Here is a 23,652-nt window from a genome sequence, read left to right as displayed (position 1 = left end):
GAAGGGGGGGAGGGAGAGGGGATGGCTCCCCATGAGTAGTTGGCAAGCACTCTATGTGTGTAGCTCCATTTGTGCGAGTGGCGGGCCCGCGTACGCATAGCTCATGCCAATGGGGATGCACGCATACACACATGCCTGTTGCTTCAAGGGCCCGGTTGTGAATGGTTCATGGCCTGGTCATGGGCCGAGGCTCGGGGATTGTGGGGGCCCTGGTGTAAGAGCTAAATGTCACCCTTTTGTGATATACCATTAACTCCATTCAGCAAGTTTGGGCTTGGTCTTCTGACCATCCTGGGATCAGCCAGAGCTGAGCTGGACCTGCCAGGCTGTCCTTCGACTGTGTGTTAAGATTTATCCCAGCCTGTCTCATTGACTTCTCTCTCTCTCTCTCTCTCCCTTCTCGAAGACCCCAACCCGAGTCCCGCCTGCACAGAAGAAAGGGTGGCCTACGAGGCTTCCAAGTTGGAGAAGCGCCTCAGCCTGCTCTCCCACAGCGGCTGCCATGGCAGCGGAGGTAATGTCTTGCCCAGCCCTTATTTCTCCATCCCAGGAATTTGCTTTTACAGCTGAGCCGGAGAAACCGAACCACTTGGCTGCTCTGGATCCTTCAGGGCAGGGGTGGGATTCAACTGGTGTAACAACCGGTTTGGTGAGTGTGCGCACAGCATTTGAAAACCGCCCATTTGGGGCTCTAAAACTTACCTTCTGCTGCAGCCCCGGTGAGTAAAACAGCTGAGGCGCCACATGAATCAGCTGGCCTGCAAAACATGGACATATAGGACAGGCTAGACCAGTGGTCGCCAACCAGTAGGCCGTGAGAAAATTTTGGTGGGCCACAGAGAAATCTCACCCCCAGAGTACCCCCGCAAAGCAATTAATCCAGGCTGCGCAGAAACACAAGGCTGCGCCGCCCACATGGCCTGCGGGAACCCTCCCCGCCCACTCACTCCTTACCCGGCAAACTTGCCTGCTAAAATGCTATTTTTCCTTTTTCCGACCATCATCTGTTCTGCTGTGCTGGGAGACTTAGATTAGCTAGAAAGCAGGAAATGGTTGCATTTCTTGCTTTCTAGCTAGTCTTTAGATCTTCGGCTCTACTTTTAAGCACAGCCGAACCTCCCTTAGGACTGAAGGTTCTATTATTCAGTGCAGACTCACGGCAAACAAATTTTATGTGACAGACTGAGCTAGCCGATGGCAGAGAGATAGATCTCTGAATGATTCCGTGAGCAACTCAATCTGCCTGCCTGCTTTGCCTGAGTTTGGCTAAAAGTTGCTCTTTTTTTATAAAAAATGCAATATTTATATAAATATAATATTTACGTGCAAGCCATGCCCAGCCAATCACAGGACCACCAAGCAACACCCACAAATTAGGCCACACCCACAGAACCGGTTAGCGGTCCCTGGGATTTAAAATTATGAGTTTGGTGGTCCCTGAGGTCCAAAAGTTTGGTGCCCCCTGGACTAGAGCAGGGGCGGTTAGGCGGGCCAACTCATTGCCGGAACTACCGGTTCACTCGAATCAGTCCGAACCGGCTGAATCACATCCTTGCAAGGAGAATGAAGCTGTGCTTCAGATGACCGCTCTCTCCGTGCCTAGCTGGTCTTGAAAACGCCACCAGACTTCTGCTTGTTCTCGGGCAAGGATGGGAAGGAATTTGGGTTGTGCCACGGAGTAGAAGCAGGAAGGAGCCAGGTCCAAAATAGGAATAGAGTCACATTAATCCTGTGTCCCTTTTTCCTTCAACCAGGGGATGACCGGAGCTTGTCCAGTGCATCCTCGGACACCAGCCACTCTGATGCCAGCTTCGGGAGCAGGTTGACTCTCTGGCCCGAGCAGTCATCTGCCGGCACTTCCCAGGAGTCTCGCGGACCAGCGGCAGCAGCAGCAGCAGAGAAGCTGCAATCAGACGGAGCCCAGGGGGCCGGCAAGCCGCCCCCCAGCCTCCTGCGCTCCAGGCAGCTCCAAGAAATTGGCCGGCAGAGCTCCTCTGACAGCGGGATAGCGACTGGCAGCCACTCCTCTTATTCGGGAAGCTTCTCTTCCTACGCGGGGAGCCTCGACATTTGCCACGGGGATGAGTTTGGGTCCCTGCTGAGTCTCTCACTCAGCTTCCCTTCTGACCGGAATGTTTGCAGCTGCCTGCCAGGGGAGCCGGGCAGGAGCCCCGGCCCGGAGTACCAGGCCCCCAGCTGGCTCCGGCACACCTACGATACACCCCGAAGTTTGCTCGCGGCATCTACAACAGGCGTCCTCGCCTCTGCTGCGGACGCCGGCCTGTCCAAGGCCCAGACCTCCAAAGGGGACGTGAAATGGCCAGCCCCACATCTGGAGAGGGATGCCGCCTCCAGGCCAAGCCAAGACAAGGACCCGCAGGGCGTCTTCCCACTGGGAAGCACCAAAGGCTCCTTTCCGGAGACACAGCTCAGGGAGCTGGTCCAGGGCCAGGACTGGAAAGGCCCCGAGGTTGCTCCGTGCGCCTCCAGAAGTTCTTGTGAACTGTGCAGCTCCCCTTCCGAGGCGAAACTGGCTCTCTTCCCAGCTTGCCCAGTCTGTGGCGGGATACAGGTAAACCGGTGGCCGGCAGCTCATCCTGATCTTGTTTGGGATCTGTGTGCAACCGGTGTGTGTATTTGTTCTGACCCACGCCCTTTTCCGACAAATCAAACACAATTCAAAAGGAACAAAAACCTAATTATTTTACCAAAATAATTAGCTGTGATAAGCACAAGCCTTGCCAAACTGTGCGAGACTTGCCAAAAGATAACAGACAAGAAATAATTTGCAATACAAGAATCTTCAAATACAAACTCAGGATACTGGAATGTCCACGAGGCTGGAGGTTCAAAATGTCTTCTTTTTTTTTTTTAATAAAGTTTTATTGAGTTTTAACAAAACAAATAAAACATCTTATTTGAGTGCAGCATCGTTCCAGGTTATCACATTTCCATACAGACACAATTTCATATGCATATTCATCTTATGTATTCAACTTCATATCTTATTACTCTTTTCCCAACTTCTCACTATTTCTCCCTTTACTTCTCTTAATTTTCTTTTATGGTTATCTCATTTTTTTCTTATTCTATTGTATTTCTTTTACCTAAATTTCTATATCTTTTTATTCATTGGACTTATATTTTCATCTGTCTTGTTTACAATTTCATATGTTCCAACATTCTTAAGAAACAAAATTCCCCCTATGATTGCCAATCGAAGTGCAACACCTTTAAATCTTATTGTTATTATCATATGAAATCTCATTAAACATTGAATTTGTGCATTCTAAAATTATAACATTCAAATTTCTAATATCTATTTTATATCATGCAGATCTCATCATTCAGATTCTGCTTGGTACTTCCCCTTGAAAATGTAAAAAGAAAAATTCTAAAAACATAGCAAAAACAATGCACACACACACACACACACACATTAGTAAACAAAATAGTTATTCAAAATCATTCTAGTACCGGTATGAACCTTGTAAATCTTTCACGTTTCTTTTCAATATCTATCAGTCTTTGAGAACAATTGAATGTTTCCCTCCCTTCTTCATTATTACTTAACTATTAATAAGCATACCATTGGATAGTCATACAGTTTTATCTTATAAATTATTTACTATTAATAAGCAAAATAATTACTCAGATTCATTCTAATAACTGGTATAAATTTCCCTATAAATCTTTCACATTTCTTTTCAATATTTTATCAATCTTTAGAAACAATTGCAATGTTTCCCTCTCTTCTTTATTATTGCATTAATTATAAATAAACATACCATTACATAACAATACAGTTTTATCTCATAGATTATTTACTTATTTCATTTCTAACTCATTACAGTATTCTACTGTCACAACACTATCTTTTGTAGCTTTGCAGAATCGTCACTTTTAACTTAATTTAACCATTGTCTCTGTTTTCTAGCTGAGCAAATACCTTTAATCCTAGTACGTTTCCTCTTTTTCTTTATTTCCTGTTTTTGTCCCTCATAAGTTCTTTCCCTTTCTATCTTTCCCCCCTTTTTCTCATCCCTTTTTTTATACTCTTCTTCTCTAATTTTCCCTTCTGTAGTTTCTGCTTCTCCTTGCTGACTATTTTTCTTTTTGGCTGTTCCCTTTGATCTCAAACTTTTAACTCCTTTCCCCCTTTTCCCCCTTTTTACCACACTTTGCATTATTTGATCATTGAAAATGGCTTCTTCTTTGTCCCGCCCTTCTTCTTGCTCTTGAAGCTTTTCCTTTTGCTTTTCATAGTTCAGGATCTCCATTTCAAAAAATTCAAATATGAAGCCAAAGGATCTTCCTCCCCTTTCTGCATCTTCTTTCTGTTTTTTAAGATTTCTTCAATTCCTCCAGGAGTGATGGCATTTTAAACACTTTTGAACAACCACCCGATTTACTTTAAGTAAAAACAGAAAAAGAAAGAAAAAACCAATGCCCAAAACTTTTTTTTAAAATCACCAAATGATCCCAGACTGTTCCATCTTGTTTCTTTCCTTTACTTTTCCTTTCCGTGGGTTACTGTATCTTTTAATAAGATTTCAGTTACAATGTATCCTCGGGAGTCTTTTCAAAGTTTCACTGTTAATCCTCTTTATTTTTCCAGGTGGCACTCCATTTTTCCATTATTCCAAGTCCCACCCTTTTGCCTCCACTCTTCTCCTTTTCCGGGCTTTAAAATGACCAAGAAAAAAAATCTTTATTCTCCTTTTGACACTTAGATTTCAGCTTAAGGTTCCCTATTAGTGTCAAAATAGATTAATATAAATTTCTTTCCATACCATTTGTAATTGTCAATATAAAGGTTTAAAAAGGGGGTTTTAACCTTCTTTTCACTCTCTTCGCCGCTTAAAGATCTTCTTTCAGAAGTATCCCTCTAGGTACTTTTAGATTCAGGGCACCTTGCTTAGATGTTCTCTGTTGTTTAGCCCGGTCTGTCCTGCTTTCTTCTTTGTCTTCCTCCTGCACAGTCTTATCCAGTCGGGTTCTTCTTTGAGGTGGCCATTTCTGACCACCGCTGCAACCGTCTTTGGGGAAGGGAGTTTAGACCAGCCAAGGAGGAGAGATGCGGCTCCCCTCCACTTGGCTAGCAATCTCTCCCCTCTTCACCACCTCTACGGGGTGGCTTCAGCCCCGAATCCAAAGGATTGGGGTGCTCCAGCGGCGAGCACAGATTGAAACTGCGCACGATCGTGGATTTTGGTCTGTCACTGAAGAGACCCAAACTGAAAGTCAAAACGTCTTTGCCTTCTGCAAAGTACATTCGTTTCCCAGCTGGCTTCTATCTTCTTGTAGGAGGGGCCATTACCTTGCAGCCTTACTCCCGAGTCGCCCATGCTGCTGCAGCTGCTCTTTCCTACAAGCAATCCTGCATGCATGCACACTTGGCACAGGCTCCTCAGGAACCTCCTCATCGCTGCTGCCAGCCCCCACAATCTCTGAAGGCAGCAGTCCTCTCCCTAATGGTCCTGGCCCCTCATCTGAGTCCTCGCTCTCCTCAGCCGTCTGCACCTGCTGCTGGCTAACCACAACAGTATTTGAATCCAAAACCTTCTTAGCTTTCTTATGCATCGACCACGCCTGATAAAATGACCCATCTGGTTCTTCAGATTTCCAGCATCCCTTTAACGCAGGGCTCCCTATCCGCAGGTTTGTGGACCGGTACCCAGCCGGGGCATACTAGAAACTGGGCTGCACAAACGATCAAACCGCCATCTGCGGGATGGAGGCAGCTTTTAAAACCATATCAGCTCCAGTCCGCGGACAAACCTCTCCACAGAACCGGTCTCTGGTGTACAAAACATTGGGGGCTGCTGTTTTATACAGTGGAACCTCGGGTTGTGAATGCTTCTGTCCACGACCAAATCGGGTGACGGCCAGAATTTTCGGAAAAGTTTGCCTTCTGGTTGCGAACACATCTTTGGGTGGCGACCAAACACAGCCACAGTGATTTTCCCTGACATGGCAATTTTTCCTTCAACCCCAATTTTTTTTTGTCCCTGCATGCACAGTCAGTCGTGCTTCCAGCCACGACCAAATCAGGTTGCCACCAAAGTCCTGGAATGGATTATGGTTGTGACCCAAGGTTCCACTGTACCTTTATACACTCTAGACCAGGGGTCTCAAACTCAATTTCATTGAGGGCTGCATCAGGGCTGTGGTTGACCTTGGGGTGGGTGTGGCCAACTGGATGGGCGTGGCCAGCTTGATGCCATTCCCTGGGTGTGGTCGACTGGGTGGGTGTGGCCAGCTCTATGCCATTCTCTAGATGTGGCCGACTGGGTGGGCATGGCCAGCTTGATGCCATTCCCTGGGCGTGGCCAGCTTGACGCCATTCCCCAAACAGCTGGCATGTTTCCTCGTTGCACTGGGTAGGCCAGGCCAAAACCACGCAGGCTGACCCCTTACATTTTCCAGGACAGCCCTGCAGGCCGGATCCGACCACATCACTGGCTGCATCCAGCCTGCGGGCCTTGAGTTTGACATCCCTGCTCTGGACAGTATTTCTGCTGTTGTCCGCCTGGTGTGTGCATCATTTTATAAAAAAAACTTCTTAAGATTATAATGTGAAGTAAATAGAAGGGAATATTTGTAGCTCGGGGTTTGACTGGGGGCTCCTGGGGGCTCTCTGAGCTGGGTCGCTTCCTTGCAGACATTTCACAACCCAACTAGGTACCATCATCAATGCTAGTAGGGGTTTGCTGTCTGTTTATATGCAAGTAGCTTGCTCTGTTAGTGTTGGTGGGAGTGATTTTGCTCATTCCTTGACTAAGCTGTGGCTTACTGGAAAAGGAAATTAACAATATTGTTGCTCACAGTCCCTCACACCCCAATGCCCTCTCGTCTGGACTACTGCAAAGCTCTCTACAAGGAGTTGCCCTTGAAGACCATTTGGAAACTTCAACTGGTGCAGAATTAGGCTGCACGGGTGGTAAAGAATGTCAGATACTGGATCCATGTAGTACCAGTAAGCTGCATTTGTGAGCTGCATGGGTTGACTGTGTGTTTCCAGGTGCTGGTTATCACCTTTAAAAGCCTTCCTGGCAGGGTTTTTTTTAAACCTTCTTAATGTGTTTCTATAGAGATACAAGTATTTCTCAACTTATGGGCACCATCGAGCCACAAATTTGCGTTGCTAAATTTTGTCAAGCAAGTTTCCCCCTGTTTTACGACTTTTCTCTCGCCACATTTATTAAGCCAATCCCTGCCGTTGTCAAACGAGTCGTACCAATTGTTGTTCAGTGGATCTGGCTTCCCCGTGGACTCGGCTTTTCAGAAAGTCGCAAAAGGGGACCCCTGGCAGACACTGCAGCCGTCATAAATGTGAATCAGCTGCCCATCATCTGAGTGTAAATCACGTGACCCTGGGGAATGCTGCAATGGTCGTAAGTGTGAAAAACGGCCGTGAGTCCATTTTTTCCCAATGCCATCATGTAACTTTGAACAGTTACTAAGCAAACTGTTATAAGTTGAGGACTACCTGTATCTTGAAGGGATCCCTAGAAAGCAGTTCGTTTTAGTGCTCCTAGTTTTGAAAGAAGCGTATTTTAATACAGCCTATTCTCTCTATGTGTGTGTTTGTGTGTTTTTAAAGGAGACTTCAATTTTATCGTCCCAAATGTTCGCACCCAACCTAGGTAAGAAGCACGGATGGATTTGAATTTCCCATCCCATTCATGCCTGAAGGAAAAAAGTTTCCCACTCTAGTTTTGGTTGTTCACTCCTCCAGACGTATTCAATTAAGTGATTGTCATTTAAAAGTCTGTTGTCACCCTTGCAAAGGTAACCTACTCAAGAGTGCTATCCTTTATTGCAAAGGTTACATAAAGGAAATGTAGTTTTCGTCTCTGGGTGCAAAGAGAACATACCTATTGTGAACTCCACTTAAACATCAGGAAGAGCACCTGGCCAGTAAATGCTCACTCCCACCCAGTGGCCTTGACCTCAGCCTGAATTACAGGACTTAGGGTCGTAAAAAGAAAAAAAAAACACATACGCACAAAGGAAATTTTGTAGTTTCTCTGTCTCAGAGCACGAAGAGAAAATACCTACTGCAAACTCCATGTAGGCGTCAGGAACGGGGGTATGCGATTCCATTGAGATGGAATTTTTGGAAGGATGAAATAAGAACGTGCACTGAAATTGCAAACTTGACAGACGAAAGTATGAAGTATAGAGTATAAAGATATGAGAGTGATTTAAAGTTTAAGAAAATAGGTTTAAGTAAGGAATTGAAAAAAATGTATAAAATAAGCTGGAGGAAAGTATCCGATCAAAAGAATACAAAATGGGTAAAAGTTATGGTAAGATATGAAATTAAATGTGAAAGATGAGTATGAAATTATAGTCATGTTTGTATGGAACTGTGATCACCCGGAATCATGCTGTTCACTAAAAGAAGATGTTTTTAATATGTGGGAAAGCGAAATAAAATATTATTAAAGGGACGGTGGTATGCTACCGGTTTGGACCGGTTTAGCCGAACTGGTAATAAAAATTGTAAAAAAAAAAAAAGCCTCTACTCTGAACTCCACACAGGCATCAGGAAGGGCATCCGGCCAGTAAATGCTCAGCTCCAGGCAGTCACCCCGACTTAAGGGACTACAGGGCTGTAAAAAAGGAGAGAGAAAAACACGCACAAAGGAAATTTGGCTAGTCCAGGGGTGTCAAACTCAATTTAATTGAAGGCCACATCACAGTTGTGTTTGACCTCGGGGGGAGGATGGACATGGCCGGGGAGAGTGTGGCCAGCTTGACGTCTCTTTTCAAGGCTTCATTTTCGGCCATGGTAGCCTCTTGCAGCCCTCTGCCAATGAAAACAAAGCTTTGTTTTCACTGTCAGAGGGCTGCAGGAGGCCATTGAGGCCAAAACAGACCCTGGGAGAGCAACATGCAACCCTCCCGAGCTCCGTTTTCACTGGCAGAGGCACAGTGGACCGGTCCTTTGTTGTTTCCACAGCGTCTCAGATCTGATCACCCCGCAGCTGGATCCGGCCCATGGGCCTTGAGTTTGACGCCCCTGGGCTAAGTCTGAAAACACATCTCTCTCCCTCCCACACCTTTACAGTCGTAGACCCTGGGGTGGGGGTGGGGGTCCCATGAGAGACATAAGCCATGCCCACATTCCTTCTGCAGGCTCGGCTTCCTCCCGCTTCCAAGGTCATCCCCACAGACTTCACCATCTGTTTCTTTCTGCAGAACTCCCACTTTCGGAGCAATCGCATGGTGACATGGCAACTTACGTGAATATCCCCACAAGTCCCACAGCAAAGAAGCAACTCCATTACATGGAGGTGGAGCTTCAGGAACCCAGCAGGAGCATTCGAGGTAAGAATCTCCCAAAATGGCCAAGCAGGCAAGAGGATAATTTTTCCGTGACATTCACAATAAGCCTTTGGAATATAAAGCTTCTCTCCTCAATTCTCCTCCCCCCCCAAAAAAATCTGGCTTAATATCCACGGTTATAGGTAGTCCTTGACTTACTACTAGAATTGACACCCCCCAAATTTATGTCGCTAAGTGAGACGTTTGTTAAGTGAGGTGGGTTTTTTTAATAGCTTTTCTTGCCACATTGGTTCAAGGAATCCCTGCAGTTGTTAAGTCATGCGGTTGTTAGGGGGAGCTGGCTTCCCCATTGAGGAAGGTTGCAAACGAGGATCATACGACCCCGGGAACACTGCATCCGTCATACATGTGAGTCAGTCGCCAAGCGCCCAAATCTTGATCATGTGACCCAGGGGATTGTCAGCATGAAAAATGGTCACTCATCACTCTTGCAGTGTCATCGTAACTTCAAACAGTCACTAAATGAACTGTTGTAAATTTGTTGCAAAACTCACTTGATAAATGTTTCAGTTAGCAATGTAAATTTCAGGCTCAATTCTGGTCGTAAGTTGAGGCCTCCCTGTATAACCTGAAGGGGGCTTCCAGGCAGCTTTAGCGGGGGCAGGAAAAGAGGGAGGCTTCCCAGAAGAGCCAATCTAAGGTAGTCCTCGACTTACGTCCACAATTTCTGTTGCTAATGGAGACATTTGTTAAGTGAGCAATGTAGTTGTTAAGTGAATCCGGCTTCTCCACTGACTTTGCGTGTCAGAAGGTTGCAAAGAGTCATCACTGCAACCGTCATAAGTAGGAGTCAGTTGCCAAGCATCCAAATTTTAATTGTGTGGTCACAGGGGTGCTGCAACGGTCACAAAGTGTGCAAATTTTCCCTAATTCGCATCTTTCAGTACCGTTGTAACTTTGGACGGTCACTAAATGAAATGCTGTAAATCGAGGACTGCCTGTGTTCGCTCTCCGAAGCTTCCAGCGATCCAGAATGGAGGGCCCCTTACCGGTCCTCGCACAGAATCGAGATTCCCACTCTGCGGTTGTGGGATACGCTCAGTGGTGGGTTTCCAAATTTTTTCCTACCGGTTCTATGTGCCGCTTCGTGCGGCAATGAGCTGAGCTAAAAAAAACAACAAGGTGATCAGAAGTAGTATTTGGTGGTTCTCCAAAGTGGTCAAAATTTCCGCAACCGGTACGCCAGAACCGGTCTGAACCGGCTGAATACCACCTCTGGATACACTGTGGCCAACGCAATGCTTTCATACCCAGGCAGTGACACCACAAAATACGCCCAGATTGACATCACCGCCACGGAGACGGCCCATAAGGTGGGCACCCAGCACGCCCACTTTCGAGAAAAGGAACTGGAGAAGAAAGACGGCGGACCACCCGGTTCTTCCTAAGGGGAGCAGAAATTCGCCACCTACCTGCGCTCGCCCTTCCAAATGCCGTCCCTGCCATTCAGATCAGGACGAGATTCATTCCAATGGACTCATTTTCCAGCAGGACAACTGGCAGCATGGCTGATGTGTGCGCCAAAGCCGCTCGTTGCAAAGATGGCACGACGCCTGTGGCGATTCTCCGTCATCCACGTCCATGGTTTGTCCCAAGGGGGCTTTTTTTCCAAGAGGCAACTGGACTTGCTTTGAAGATGTTTCGCTTCTCATCCAAGAAGCTTCTTCAGCTCCGACCGGATGGCGGGGAACGGAAGGATTTACACTCCTTGCAGACAGGCTGGTCATTTGCGTCCTTTTAGAGGGTCGTTGAGGCCACTTGGAGGTTGATCTGTGTCCTCAGAGTCACCTGAGTGGTGCAAATGGGGGTGGAATTGCTGGAAGGAGCTGTGTTGTAGATTGGAGATAGATGATGTCATATCCCTCCCCCTGTGTTGAGGGAGGGCCGTCAATTTTGACACAGATGGCCTCTTTGACCCCCTCTTCCAAACCAGCGGTTCTCTCTCTCCCTAAAAAAGGGGGATCTTTGGCACGCAAGGCATTAGGTACCAAAAACGGTTAAATCGAGGCATTTTGAGGACTCCCGCGTCCAAGAAAAGTGACTAGAACAAAAATATGCACAAAACGCAGGTCTGTACAGTGTACGTATTGTTCTGATTGCTTTTGTTAAGAGACAAAATGGCTTTGGGTTGTTATTGTTGTTATTATTATTATTTGTTTTTCGAAAAGCCGAAGGACACCTCTGCGTGATTAGGATCAGGCCATGGGATGAGGAGTGAGCAGCATGAAACAAACCCACTTTTAATTTTGCCTTCTTGTGTTACTGGGCACTTCTGGCTGGGGCGCACGCGTGTAGAAAGCAGTGATCTCCAAACTTGGTCACTTTAAGACCTGTGGACTTGAACTCCATGCTGGCTGAGGAATTCTGGGAATCAAAGTCTGGGAGTCAGCCCTTTGCCCCCCAACAATCTGAGTCCTCGTTTTACTCACCTCGGAAGGATGGAAGGCAGAGTCCACCTTGAGCCAGTCAGGATCAAACTGCTGGCAGTCGGCAGAGTAAGCCAGCAATACTGCATTCTAATCACTGAGAGGGAAGGGAGGGAGGGAGGACTTACTAACAATAGCACTTAGACTTATATACCGCTTCACAGTGCTTTTACAGCCCTCTCTAAGCAATTTACAGAGTTAGCCTCTTGTCCCACCAACAATCTGGGTCTTCATTTAACCAACCTTGGAGGGGTGAAAGAATGAGTCAACCTTGAGTCGGTCAGGATCGAACTGCTGGCAGTCGGCAGAGTAGGCCTGCAATACTGCATTCTAATCACTGGGAAGGAAGGAAGGAAGGAGGGAGGGAGGGAGGGAGGGAGGGAGGGAGGGAAGGAAAGGAAGAAAGAAAGACAGAAAGAAAGGAAGGAAGGAAGGAAGGAAGGAAGGAAGGAAGGAAGGAAGGAAGGGCAAGACAATTTCTCTTAGATTTATATACTGTTTCACAGTGCTTTAGAGCCCTCTCTAAGCTGTTTACAGAGTCAGCCTCTTGCTCCCCAACAATCCGGGTCCTCATTTTACGGACCTCAGAAGGATGAAAGGCTGAGTCAACCATGAGCCTGTCAGGTTGGAACTGCTGGCAGTCGGCAGAGTAAAACTGCAGTACTGCCTTCTAACCACTGCACCACCACGGCTCTTCTCCTGGTCGAAGAAGCTCTCAAAATGGAGGCAGGATATGGTCACGTGGCCGAAGGACGAGAAAACCAATTGTTCCCGTCTTACAGCAGATAATTGTGGGGTGCCTCTTGGCTGCAGCTGGTTTTGGGGCATCCAGCCAACCAACTTTAGAAGGAGGAGGAACAATTTGGAGAGCAGAAACCACCTCTTGTGGTCTGACCAGGGTGTTCCACGCTGCAGAAACCTGTTAAATTATGGAACCTATAATCAAAATGGTGCAGATCGATAGCTTGTCGTTCATTTAGCTACTTGGGTTTTGAAAAAAAAAAAACTTGCGTGAGGCCTGGTTTCCTTTGGGCCCAGCAGAACCCCATCAACGGTGGGAGGTTTACTCCATGTCCTGCCCCTATAGAAATGGGGATTCTCGGTGCCCCACTTCCTTATTTTACTTCATCGTGTACATCAGGGGTCTCCAACCTTGGCCGCTTTAAGACTTGGGGACTTCAACTCCCAGAATTCCTCAGCCAGCTAGCTGGCTGAGGAATTCTGGGAGTTGAAGTCCCCAAGTCTTAAAGTGGCCAAGGTTGGAGACCCCTGGACTGTACATAGTTTGGACTCTGGTCCGGCCTTTGAGCAATAGCCTCACCTTTTTGACAAACAGTGGGCAGAACCATCTGTGTAGAATGAGGTGCCTCTTGAAACATGGGCTTGCATTGTACCTCTGAAGTGTCCTTCAAATGCTGAAATAAAAAGGTAAAATAGTGATTATCGTCTGTTCAGTGACATGTATGTGTGTCTTTCTGTGTGCTATTTCTACCAGATTATTTGGGGGAACGAGTGAGGAAATGACACAATGGAAAGCACAACGTGCCGAGAACTTCATAACATCAGCTGACACAGAGGTCCTATGGACTTCCAAAAGGGTTTCCAGTCCAGAGAATGCGTTCAGAAAGACGTAGCGTTCTCCAAATTTTTATTTTCAAGCCAAAGCTTTTCCTTGGCCCTAAAGGCAGGGGGAGAGGGGCACAAATCTTGTCGAGCCACCAGGCTTGTAAGGGCTGCGCCAACGCAGCAGGGTTGGCTATTTCAGAATCACAAGTGGCGGCATCAAATGCCATCGTGCATTATAGTCAATTCCATCCACAATTATTCCCAACTCCCTATACACACCAAGTGAGTCTCCCTTCCCACAAGCCAAACCAACTCGCCATGCCCAATTTGCCGTAGCCAACTCTCCATGGCCAAATCACCATGGCCAACTCACCATGGTCAACTCTCCATGGTCAACTCACTATGACCAACTCTCCATGGCCAAATCACTATGGTCAACTCACTATGGCCAACTCTCCATGGCCAAATCACCATGGTCAACTCACTATGGCCAACTCTCCATGGCCAAATCACCATGGTCAACTCACTATGGCCAACTCTCCGTGGCCAAATCACCATGGTCAACTTACTATGGCCAACTCTCCATCGCCAAATCCCCATGGCCAACACTCCACGGCCAACTCACCATGGTCAACTCACCATGGTCAACTCACCCTGGCCAACTCTGCAGCAGAGTCTCCACAGCCAACTCACTACAGCCAACTGGTTACGAGCCAACTCACCATAAGACAAGAGTTACACTAATGTCAAAGACATAGTGGAACAGACTCCTTAAAGAAAGGAAGCCAAAGGAGGGACAAAATAAAATGTGCATGACGCCAATTAAAATACTTTTAACGATTATTTTAAATCATTCAATTGAATTGTTGAATTGTGCTGTAGCGAGTTGTCCAAGGCAAGTCACGTGTGGCAAGTTGGCCACAGTGAGTTGTCCCGTTCTGCTCTGGGTCTTTAGAAGACCCTGCTGTTCCCACTCATCCTGAAAACATCTCAGGAAGCCCGTGGCGCCCCTTCTCCATTCCTCCCCCCCACAATTCCCAGGGTTGTCATTGCAGGTTTGCCATTGCAGCCCCCTCGAGCAGAAAACGCTTGTCTTCAGCTGCAGGGAAAAGAGAAACAAAGCAAGCAGTTCAGCCGACAGCGAAGGTCGCGATTGGAAAGGAGACGGGGGAAAGAGCCAGCCTGTTATTTTAGGGAAGGGGAAGCTGAGTTTCCCCGCCCCTCCCTCTTTTGCCATGCCCAGCCGTACTCGAGGGGCGTCTCAAGTAACAAGAATGGAAACTTTTTAATGAGTTGCCGGCTTGGGTGACAAGTGACCTTTGAATACGAGATGGATTTTTATTTCAGGACAGGCTTTGCGCCATTCCCTTCGCTTGGGCTCATTCAATTCAGGTCACCCTCCCAGAGATTTATGAAAAAGCCCCTCCCCCCCCCCGACGCTTGGAGGGGCACCGCTGAGCTGCACCGTGCAGCCCCTACCTGGGAGACGGAGATGGCTTAACATTCAAGGGGCCTCCTTGGCAGATCTTGCTCAGCCTGCAAGCTGGACGGGGTGCCGGATGAACCATCCATGGGCTCCTCACTTGAACGGGGGGTGGGGGGGGTGGGGGGGGGTGGAATACAAACTGGGCCAGTGCATTGAAAAAAGCTGATCCTCAAAAAGTTCACTAAACTTCCAAGGCCAAGGGATCAGGGAGTAGAGAGGATCACCAGGTCTGTGGGTGGGATCCAAGCACACTGGGGTGATTGCAGCCAGAAGAGGAGCCAGCCAGTGACGGTATTCAAAATATTTTACTACCGGTTCTGTGGGCACGCGCTTTGCACGCGGGTGTGGAACGTTTGAAAAGGGGGAATTTTAAGCATTAAAATTTGATGTCAGCCTGCAACTTCCCTTTCCTTTCTTTCGCATCTTTCGTCTTGCGAGTAGAGACTCCCCAGGTAAGGAGCCATTTTGGGAGCATCTTCAGGGCTGCCACAGCCAAGCCAGTTGGAGCTGTGGGAATGTAAGGGGGGGGAGAGACAAAAATAGCTGGGGGGATGTGTAGCCGAAACAACACTCTTTTCCTTGGGACGCTCTACCAGGTGTTGGAGAGGCATGGGCCAAAGCCAGCCTGGATGGAGGATGTGATCTGGTTGGACCAGGTGATGGGCGTGTGACGGGGGGAGTGTGATGACCCAGGGTGGGATACAGAACAAACACAGTCACAGAAAACAGGTGAAGCCCCTTTTATTCCTTCACTTTGCTTCCAAGCTGCGAATATTCCTAATGGAAAACAAAAAACTCCCACACAAACGGTTACAAGAAGAAGGAAAAAAGCAACACAAACCAGGCAAGATAAGGGCTGGAAGACGTCCACAGATAACAGAGCACACACTGGGAAGGATGCCAAACTCAGAGAGGAACCATAAACTAGAGATATTTCCACGCTTTGTTTCCAGCGTTTGCCCGTATGCATGTCTGTACTCTTATCCAGTTGCCACATCTGCAGCCCATGAAGGGGATCAAGGCCCTCTCCTCCCCAGTAGACCACATCTCTCCCTTATCCTCTCCTCCCTGCGTGCCCTAGGTTGGATAGGGGATGGGCTTGGGTTCTCCTCTGACTGCCCAACTGGTCTCTGCTCTTCCCTAGCCTCCTCCACAACCTCCAGAGCCACACTTCCACTCCCTGTTGTCTGTTCCTCCTCTCCTTCAGAGTCTGTGTCCACCAGGGGCATGACAGATTCAGCCGATTCGCACCACTTCGGGAAAATCGGTTGTTAAACTTTCTGAGCAGTTTGGTGAACTGGTTGTTGGAAGGAATCATTAGGGTCAGAGAACCAGGAGAAAGAACTTGGGTTTTTTGATTTGGGTGGGGAAAACCTTGAGTCCTTCAGAGTCGGGTTTTCCCCAGATGTGACAATACAACAAGCCTAATAAATCTATGCTTTGAGGAACATACCTGCCTTGCAGCTTTGATTCCGTTGGGTGTGTTAACCGGAACCCTGGCAGAGACTTCTTGGGAGCTGCTCACACCTGACTGAGCTGCTCTTTTCAGTGGAAGACAGAGGTGGTATGATGCCGGTTTGCACCGGTTCTAGCGATCCGGTAGCACTGGTTGGAAGTTGGGCCCGCTCACCTGCCCCCACCCTTTCTTGTCCTATATTTCCTTTGTTTGTAACTCAGTTAATTAGTGCGGCCGAGCGGATTGCCACGCCTCAGCTGTTTTACTCACCAGCACTGAAGGTAAGGTCAAAAAATTCAAAAATTTTAGCAAAGGGTTCTCTACCTTGTTGCTGGGTGGGAGTGGCCATGATTGGCATGGCCTAGTTGGCCTCCTGCACCATAGTGGGGAAGGTCATTTTTCTCCCTTCTTGAGCCTCCGGGAGGGTGAAAATGGCCTCCTCAGGCTCCGGAGGCTCTCTGGAAGCCAGAAACAGGCCTATTTCCGGCCTTCTCAAACTTCCGGGAGGCCCGTTTTTCGCCCACCCTGAGCCTTTGTGCATGCCCTGCACTTACCGGCATCCAAAATAGGCCGCGTGGAGGCTCCTGGGAAGGGCGGGGTGGGATGGGTGGAGCCAGCCAGGAGTGAGATTTTGGGTTCTTCAAACTGCACAGAATCTTAGCTAGGGGCTCTCCCGAACCCCTGCGAACCTCCAGCAGTCCACCCCGGGTAAGGTAAGTTTTCATGCTTCAAAATTGCCCGTTTTAGAATGCTCCACGCATGTGTGAAGCGCGCGCCCACAGAACCGGTAGTGAAATATTTTGAATTCCACCGCTGGTGGGATCTCTCTGAGATTGTCTGCTTTTAAAAGGTAGGCTGTGACATCCACAGTCTGGAGCACACCAGCATTACCTGACAAAGGATCAATATTGCAACCATTAACAGCAAAAGCTTTCCAGGAAAACAGAGCTCTGGGCCTTTCCCCCCTTTCCCCACCCTTCTTCCAGGGGTGGCCAATTCCAATAGTCGCACACCTGCTTTTTCGGAATCCATAGTTCCCTTGTGTCTCTCTTCTCTTCCCAGAAAAGAGACCAAAAGTGGAACCCGGAAAGTTTTAGCCAGAACCTCTTGAGAAGACCTTCCCAGCAGTGGTGGGATTCAAAAAATTGAACTACCAGTTCTGTGGGCGTGGCTTGGTGGGTGTGGCTTGGTGGGCATGGCAGGGGAAGGATACTGCAAAATCCCCATTCCCTCCTCACCCCACTCACCTGCTTTCTAGCTCTGTTCTCCTGTGCAGGGCAACCAAAGGAGACCCAGCCTGTTTCCAGCCTCCAGAGGGCCTCCAGAGCCAGGGGAGGCTATTTTCGCCCTCCTGGAGGCTTGAGGAAAGCCTTTGGAGCCTGGGGAGGGTGAATAATGGGCCTCCTGGAAGTTTTGGAAGGGAGATATTCATTCAGCCCCATTTTACAACTTGTCTTGCCACAGTGGCTCTCCCAAGTCCTGAATATTCAGCCTCACGGCCATGGGATACCCCCTCTCAATCCGAGGGGTGTCCCGTGTCCCCTCTGGACCCCTGACTTTGCCCTACCAAGATTCTACCTGGGGCACAAAGGCAACCGCGGTGCACCCCAAAGAGCCCGGGGGCACAGTAGCCTCATTGTTGACTTCAAGACGTCGGTCAGCAAGGACTAAAGGGGCAAAGTGATTTCAGCCGGAAGACTCAGAAGTTCAGCCTTGGCCTCCCCTCCCCTCGGCCTTTGAATATTTGAACATTTCTGACAAGGTCAAGCGGTGGAAGAAAGGTTAAGCAAATGGGCGCTTTGTGAAGGAAGTTGATCAAGAGAGCCTCTTCTTAATTGCCCGTTGTTTCTTCCTGCCTTGCTCAGGAAAAGATGTAATTGAGGGAAGCGGCTAATTCGGAAGGAAATGCCAGGGTCTTTTTTGAGGGGGGGGGAAATAGTACCCCAAAGGTTTGGGGCTCCTCTCCTGCTTCGGCCCGAGTTGCGTCCTCGGGTTTATTCAAGGGATGACGGCGAAAATCACTTGGCTCTCCATCGGAGCTTCCCTTAGGAGTGTGGGAAAGGGCACCCCCTCCTCTGGTTCTTTGCCTCCCCCGGCTTGCCCCCCCCAGCCAATTTGAAGAGGTGAGTCCTGAGACCATTGCAATGCTGCCTCTGAGGTCGGTATGGGCCAACTCGCTAAGGCCAACTCAACATGGCCAACTCAACACGGCCAACGCAGCATGGCCAATTCAATACAGCCAATTCAATATGGCCAACTCAACACAGCCAATTCAATATGGCCAACTCAACATGGCCAATTCAACATGGCCAACTCAACATGGCCAATACAGCATGATCAACTCAACATGGCCAACTTAACATGGCCAACTCAACATGACCAACTCAATGTGGCCAACTCAACATGACTAACTCAACATGGCCAACACAATATGACCAACTCATCATGGCCAACTCAACATGGCTCACTCGCCATGGGACAACTTGCTATGGGACAATCCAACAATTCAATTGAATTATTTCAAATAATAATAATTATTTTAATTTGATTTCATCCACATTTCATTTTTAGAGCAAGGAAACAGAAATGTGCTTCTCCCAGCATCATTTCACATATACACCGCCCCCCCTTGCTGAGCTAAATAACTGCTTCCTGGTGCAGCTCATCAAGAGGGCTGAAGCTGCCTCCTTGAGAGTAGCCTGGCTGACCTTCTTTGTGCCTACCTCCTCTCAGCCCCCTCTGCTCTCAGATCTGGAGGAGGAGGTAGTTCTTCTTTTGTCTGAAAGGGTTTCCTGCCTGAGCAGGGGGTTGGACTAGATTACCTCCCTTCCAGACTTGTTATTCTGTTCTGTTCCATTCTGTTCCATTCCGTTCCATTCCACTCCACTCCACTCCACTCCATCCCATCCCATCCCATCCCATCCCATCCCATCCCATCCTATTCTATTCTATTCTATTCTATTCTATTCTATTCTATTCTATTCTATTCTAATTCTAATCCATTCCATTCCAAATTCATTTTACTATTATTCTGTTCTGTTCTGTTCTGTTCTGTCCCATTCCATTCCATTCTTCATTCTGTTCTATTCTTCATTCCATTCCATTCTAATCTCCATTGATCAGCTGCAACTGTGTGGCCTCTCCACCCAAAGCCTCTGGGCTTCTCCTGTCTCTGGTCTGCGAGCTGCTCATCTGTTTTATAGGTTTGTTGTTATAGAAATGGCTAGTTTATATTATTATGTAAAAGTAAAAAGTTTAGGTTTGATGCTATGATCTTATTCTACTGCCCCAAAGGGAGTTGGGAGTTCAATGTCTTTTCTTTCTTTTTTTCCTTTGCCCCATGCTTTTCCATTCACCCTTTCCCTCCCTTCCTTTCCTGCTATTTTCTTTCGTATTTTTTTTTATATTTTATACTCTTATTATTATATAATAAAGTAATAAAAAGATACTAACGTTTTCCTCTAGGTGGCACTATTGCACATACATAAACTGCCCATGCATTTTTCTTTCTTTCTTTCTTTCCACTTTTAATCTCTAAACCAAATTAATCAGATGTATTTCCCCCCCCTCCCAATAAAAACGCAGGCATGCAAAAGATTCCCTGCGATGCACAAACCAACAATATCACAATAAAAGAATCGCCCATTCTGATTTTAGTCTTATTTTTTGCCCACTTGTTATTTTACTGAACTTGCTTTCTGCTCAACCAGAAGCAGAAAAAAATAGCTTGAAACATGGATTATAATTTCATAGCTTTCATCCTATTGTTCTTTACTCTCCTGAACCTGAAAGAAAGCAGAGGTCTACTCTTTTCTGTCCACTGACATAATAATATTGCATGCTATGAAAATACGGCATAGCGTGCCAAGCACGATAGTTTTCCCCATAAGTCATTGTAACAGATAATTAATGTGTTACAATTCGATTGAAGGCTAATCTTTACCAATATTTATTTGTTACATTCAATGGTCGTTATTATATCATTTGATTCCGTCACGCTATTATTAATACGATAACACTTCTTACTACTGTGTAATAGTTATTACAAAATATTAGGGCTGGAAAAAATATTTTTACAAAATGGAAAGTATCCAGAGTAAAAAGTACAAGAGTCTTGAAACTTCACCAGTGGATTTTGTATAAAGTTAAAAACAGTTCGCGTTATTTTAGTCCACAATGGATTGCTTTCTAAATGGCATGCAGTATTTTTCCCCTTCTTTCTTTCTTTTTCTCAGTGCCGCATCAGATGAGAATAAGCAGAGGAGATAAAAAGAAATCCTCTGCAGATTTAGATGGATGGGGTGGTTGGAACGGATTTGCAAAAGTAGCCTATTTAAAATATCGCAACAGATTCGCCCAGGTTCCTCGTCTGTCCACCCTAATGTTCTTTTTTTTTTTTTAATGGCCGCTTCTGCTTTTTAAAATAAATACCGCCCCTTAAACTGAATTTGCCTCTCTCGGTTTGCTTTTAAAAACCTTCGAATCTTCCGCGTTTTGTTTCCTGCAAGAACCTTTTCTTGCCTGGGGCAGAGAAAACCCAGCGGAAACCAAGCGGAAGTGTTTGGTCCCCGACCAAATGCAACGTTTCCTTAGAAAATCTCTTTATTCGGCGGGTGAGTGTCCTGCACTTCCACTTTGGAAACCAAATTCTTTCCGAGCAAAACGTTAGTCCGACGCTCAGCTCTGAAAGCGGAAAAAAAAGAGCAGGGAGAAGCAATTAAAAGAAATCAGAAAGTCTCTCTCTCTCTCTCTCTTTTCTTTCTTTCTTTCTTTCTTTCTTTCTTTCTTTCTTTCTTTCTTTCTTTCTTTCTTTCTTTCTTTCTTTCTGTCTCTTTCTTTCTTTCTTTCTTTCTTTCTTTCTTCTTTCTTTCTCTCTCTCTCTCTCTCTTTTATCTTTCTCTTTTTGTCTTTCTTTTTCTTTCTTTCCCTTTGTCTCTCTCTGCTCTCTCTCTCTCTGTCTCTATCCCTCTCTCTTTCTGTTTCGTTCTTTCTGTCTCTTTCTTTCTGTCTCTTTCTTTCCTTCTTTCCCTCTTTCTCTCTCTCTTCTCTCTCTCTCTCTTCTCTCTCTCTGTCTCTCTCTTTCCATTTCTTTCTTTCTTTCTTTCTTTCTTTCTTTCTTTCTTTCTTTCTTTCTTTCTTTCTTTCTTTCTTTCTTTCTTTCTTTCTTTCTTTCTCCCTGTGTGTATGTGTGTGTGTTTGTCTCTGTCTGTCTGTCTTTCTTTCTCTTCTCTCCCTCTCTCTCTCTGCTCCCACTCCCCGTGTGTGTGTGTGTGTGTGTGTGTGTGTGCGTGTATTACTCTTCTGGATTTCTAGACATTGTTTTCTTCGCACCACACTATCCTCCGCCGTTATCCTACCATTCTTTCAGAATCATTCCGTGGGTTGTTGTTTTTTTTAAAGGAAAAATAAAACGCTGGTTGATAAAGGCTTTTTTTCTTTATCAAAAAGACAAGGCAATTATTTCTATTTACACATTTATCTTGCTTTTCTTCACAAGACCCTGGGATACCCTCGCGCGTAAAAGGACGAAGAAGGAGCCCCCTCAGCCTGCATTTGGGAAAAAGGCAAGAACCTCCCAGCATTCCCGCCCCCCAATTGACCAGATTTATTTTTTTAAAAACGCACAATTTAGGACCCAAATCTTCCCCTCATCAGAGGCTTGGACTTGGTGGGGAAAAGCCAATGGAGACCAAGGAATAACGAGGCCCTTTGCCATGAACAATTGTTAAGGGATGGGGGGAAAAATAAACTGGTTGTGATTTTGGTGTGAGACCTTCCCACGAACTCAGGAGACCCCAAGCAACATCATGACTGGACTGGCGCTCGAGAGAGAAAGTATTTCAGAAGAATCTCAGAAGGTTTCAGCTTGGACAAACTTGTCAATCAATTTGAAAAACAAAAAGTGCAGAAAAGAACGACTAAGATGATTAAGGGCCTGGAGACAAATACACACACACATACACACACACACACACACTAGCCAAACCCAAATCCTTGCAACCGTTCTCTCTTTCTCTCTGTCTCTCTGTCTCTCTCTCTCTCTGTCTCTCTGTCTCTCTCTCTCTCTCTCTCTCTGTCTCTCTGTCTCTCTCTCTCTCTCTGTCTCTGTCTCTCTGTCTGTCTCTCTGTCTCTCTCTCTCTTTCTGTGTATAAATATAAATATACCAGTATATGAAAAGAACAGTTGCAGGATTTGGGTTTGGCTAATCTAGAGAAAAGAAGAATTAGCATGATAGCAGTCTTCCAGTATTTGAGGGGCTGCCACAAAGAAGAACAGGGGGTCAATTTATTCTCCAAAGCATCTGAAGGCAGGACAGGATACAACAGATGGAAATGAAGAAGAAGAAGAGGAGGAGGAGGAGGAGGAGGAGGAGGAGGAGGAGGAGGGGAGGAGGAGGAGGAGGAGGAGGAGGAGGAGGAGGAGGAGGAGGAGGAGGAGGAGGAGGAGGAGGAGGAGGAAGAAGAAAAAACAATGGATGGTAACTGATCAAGGAGAGAAGCCACCTGGAATGAAGGAGGAATTTCCCAGCAGTGAGGACAATTAACCAGCGGAACGGGTTGCCACCAGAAGTTGTGGGTGCTTCATCACTGGAGGAATTTAAGAAGAGACTGGACAGCCACTTCTCTGAAATCGTGTAGGCTTTCCTACTTAAGCAGGGGGCTGAACTAGAAGACCTCCAACGTCCCTTCCAACTCTATTCTGAATGAATTGGATACGGCCCTTTGTCATCCTTCCTTCGCTTTCCCTTCCCCGCCTCGCTCCGGTCAAAATCCGACCTCGATCCAGCTCCGCTCGGCCTTCGGATGGAAGCGGTCGCAGCTCAGGGAAAAGCGACGCGGCCCCTTTGGACAAAAATCGCTTCGCCTCCTTCCTTTGCCCTCTACATATTTGCAAAAACCCAATATATGCATTCATTTTAAAATGCACGTCTCCCTCGTTTTTTTTTTTTTTTTTTTAAAAGCGATTCCTCTCAAAGGAAAACTCGGTCTCTTTGTCAGGCTTACCTGGAAGCGGAGGTAGGGTCGGGAGGTCGCTGGTCCCGAGACAGGGAGGAGGAGGAGGAGGAGGAGGAGGAGGAGGAAGGACGCCTTCGACAAACTCGGAACCGGCTTTCTAACGGGGATGCTCCGGGTTTGAAGGGCGCCCGGCTGGGCTCCAGGCCGTCGAAGCTCCCCGTTCCTAAGGTGTCACAGCTGCCCCCACTTATTCCCACACGGGCCGCCTTTCTCCCCAGCGCCTGTCGGAGCTTTGACACCGAGGGAAGCGGCGAAAGACGTCCTTAGTCCTTCGGAAGATGCGCCGGGACCTGGTTCCCCCGGGGCCGCCTTGGAGACGCCTCCGGTCCCCACAGGGCATCGTT

The 23,652-nt window shown here is 47.1% G+C and overlaps 1 protein-coding gene and 2 long non-coding RNA genes across 5 annotated transcripts in view; 1 reads left to right on the top strand and 2 right to left on the bottom strand.

Annotated features, from left to right (window-relative positions):
• Positions 1-12,901, top strand: part of DOK7 (docking protein 7) — a 24,257-nt gene extending 11,356 nt beyond the window's left edge. The window contains exons 6-10 of one of the 3 annotated variants that reach the window (XM_087963437.1): positions 407-514; positions 1,755-2,572; positions 7,607-7,649; positions 9,211-9,339; positions 10,612-12,901. In XM_087963437.1, the coding sequence (XP_087819563.1) occupies positions 407-514; positions 1,755-2,572; positions 7,607-7,649; positions 9,211-9,339; positions 10,612-10,745 (1,232 nt within the window). In that variant the 3' untranslated portion in view covers positions 10,746-12,901. The other 2 variants (XM_087963435.1, XM_087963438.1) reach the window with 2 other exon arrangements.
• On the bottom strand, positions 8,537-10,843 carry LOC148130738 (uncharacterized). The gene is made up of 3 exons (XR_015749270.1): positions 10,770-10,843; positions 10,347-10,462; positions 8,537-8,621 (listed from the first exon to the last, which is right to left on the bottom strand). It is a non-coding gene; the product is annotated as an uncharacterized LOC148130738 (long non-coding RNA).
• LOC148130737 (uncharacterized) lies at positions 12,806-23,652 on the bottom strand. The gene is made up of 3 exons (XR_015749269.1): positions 23,297-23,652; positions 13,051-13,198; positions 12,806-12,906 (listed from the first exon to the last, which is right to left on the bottom strand). It is a non-coding gene; the product is annotated as an uncharacterized LOC148130737 (long non-coding RNA).

Source organism: Notechis scutatus, chromosome 4 (genome assembly GCF_049901735.1).
Source record: "Notechis scutatus isolate UNSWTSFEM ecotype Mainland chromosome 4, rNotScu1.2, whole genome shotgun sequence".
Lineage (NCBI taxonomy): Eukaryota > Metazoa > Chordata > Lepidosauria > Squamata > Elapidae > Notechis > Notechis scutatus.
This window is presented reverse-complemented; position numbering and strand designations above follow the sequence as displayed.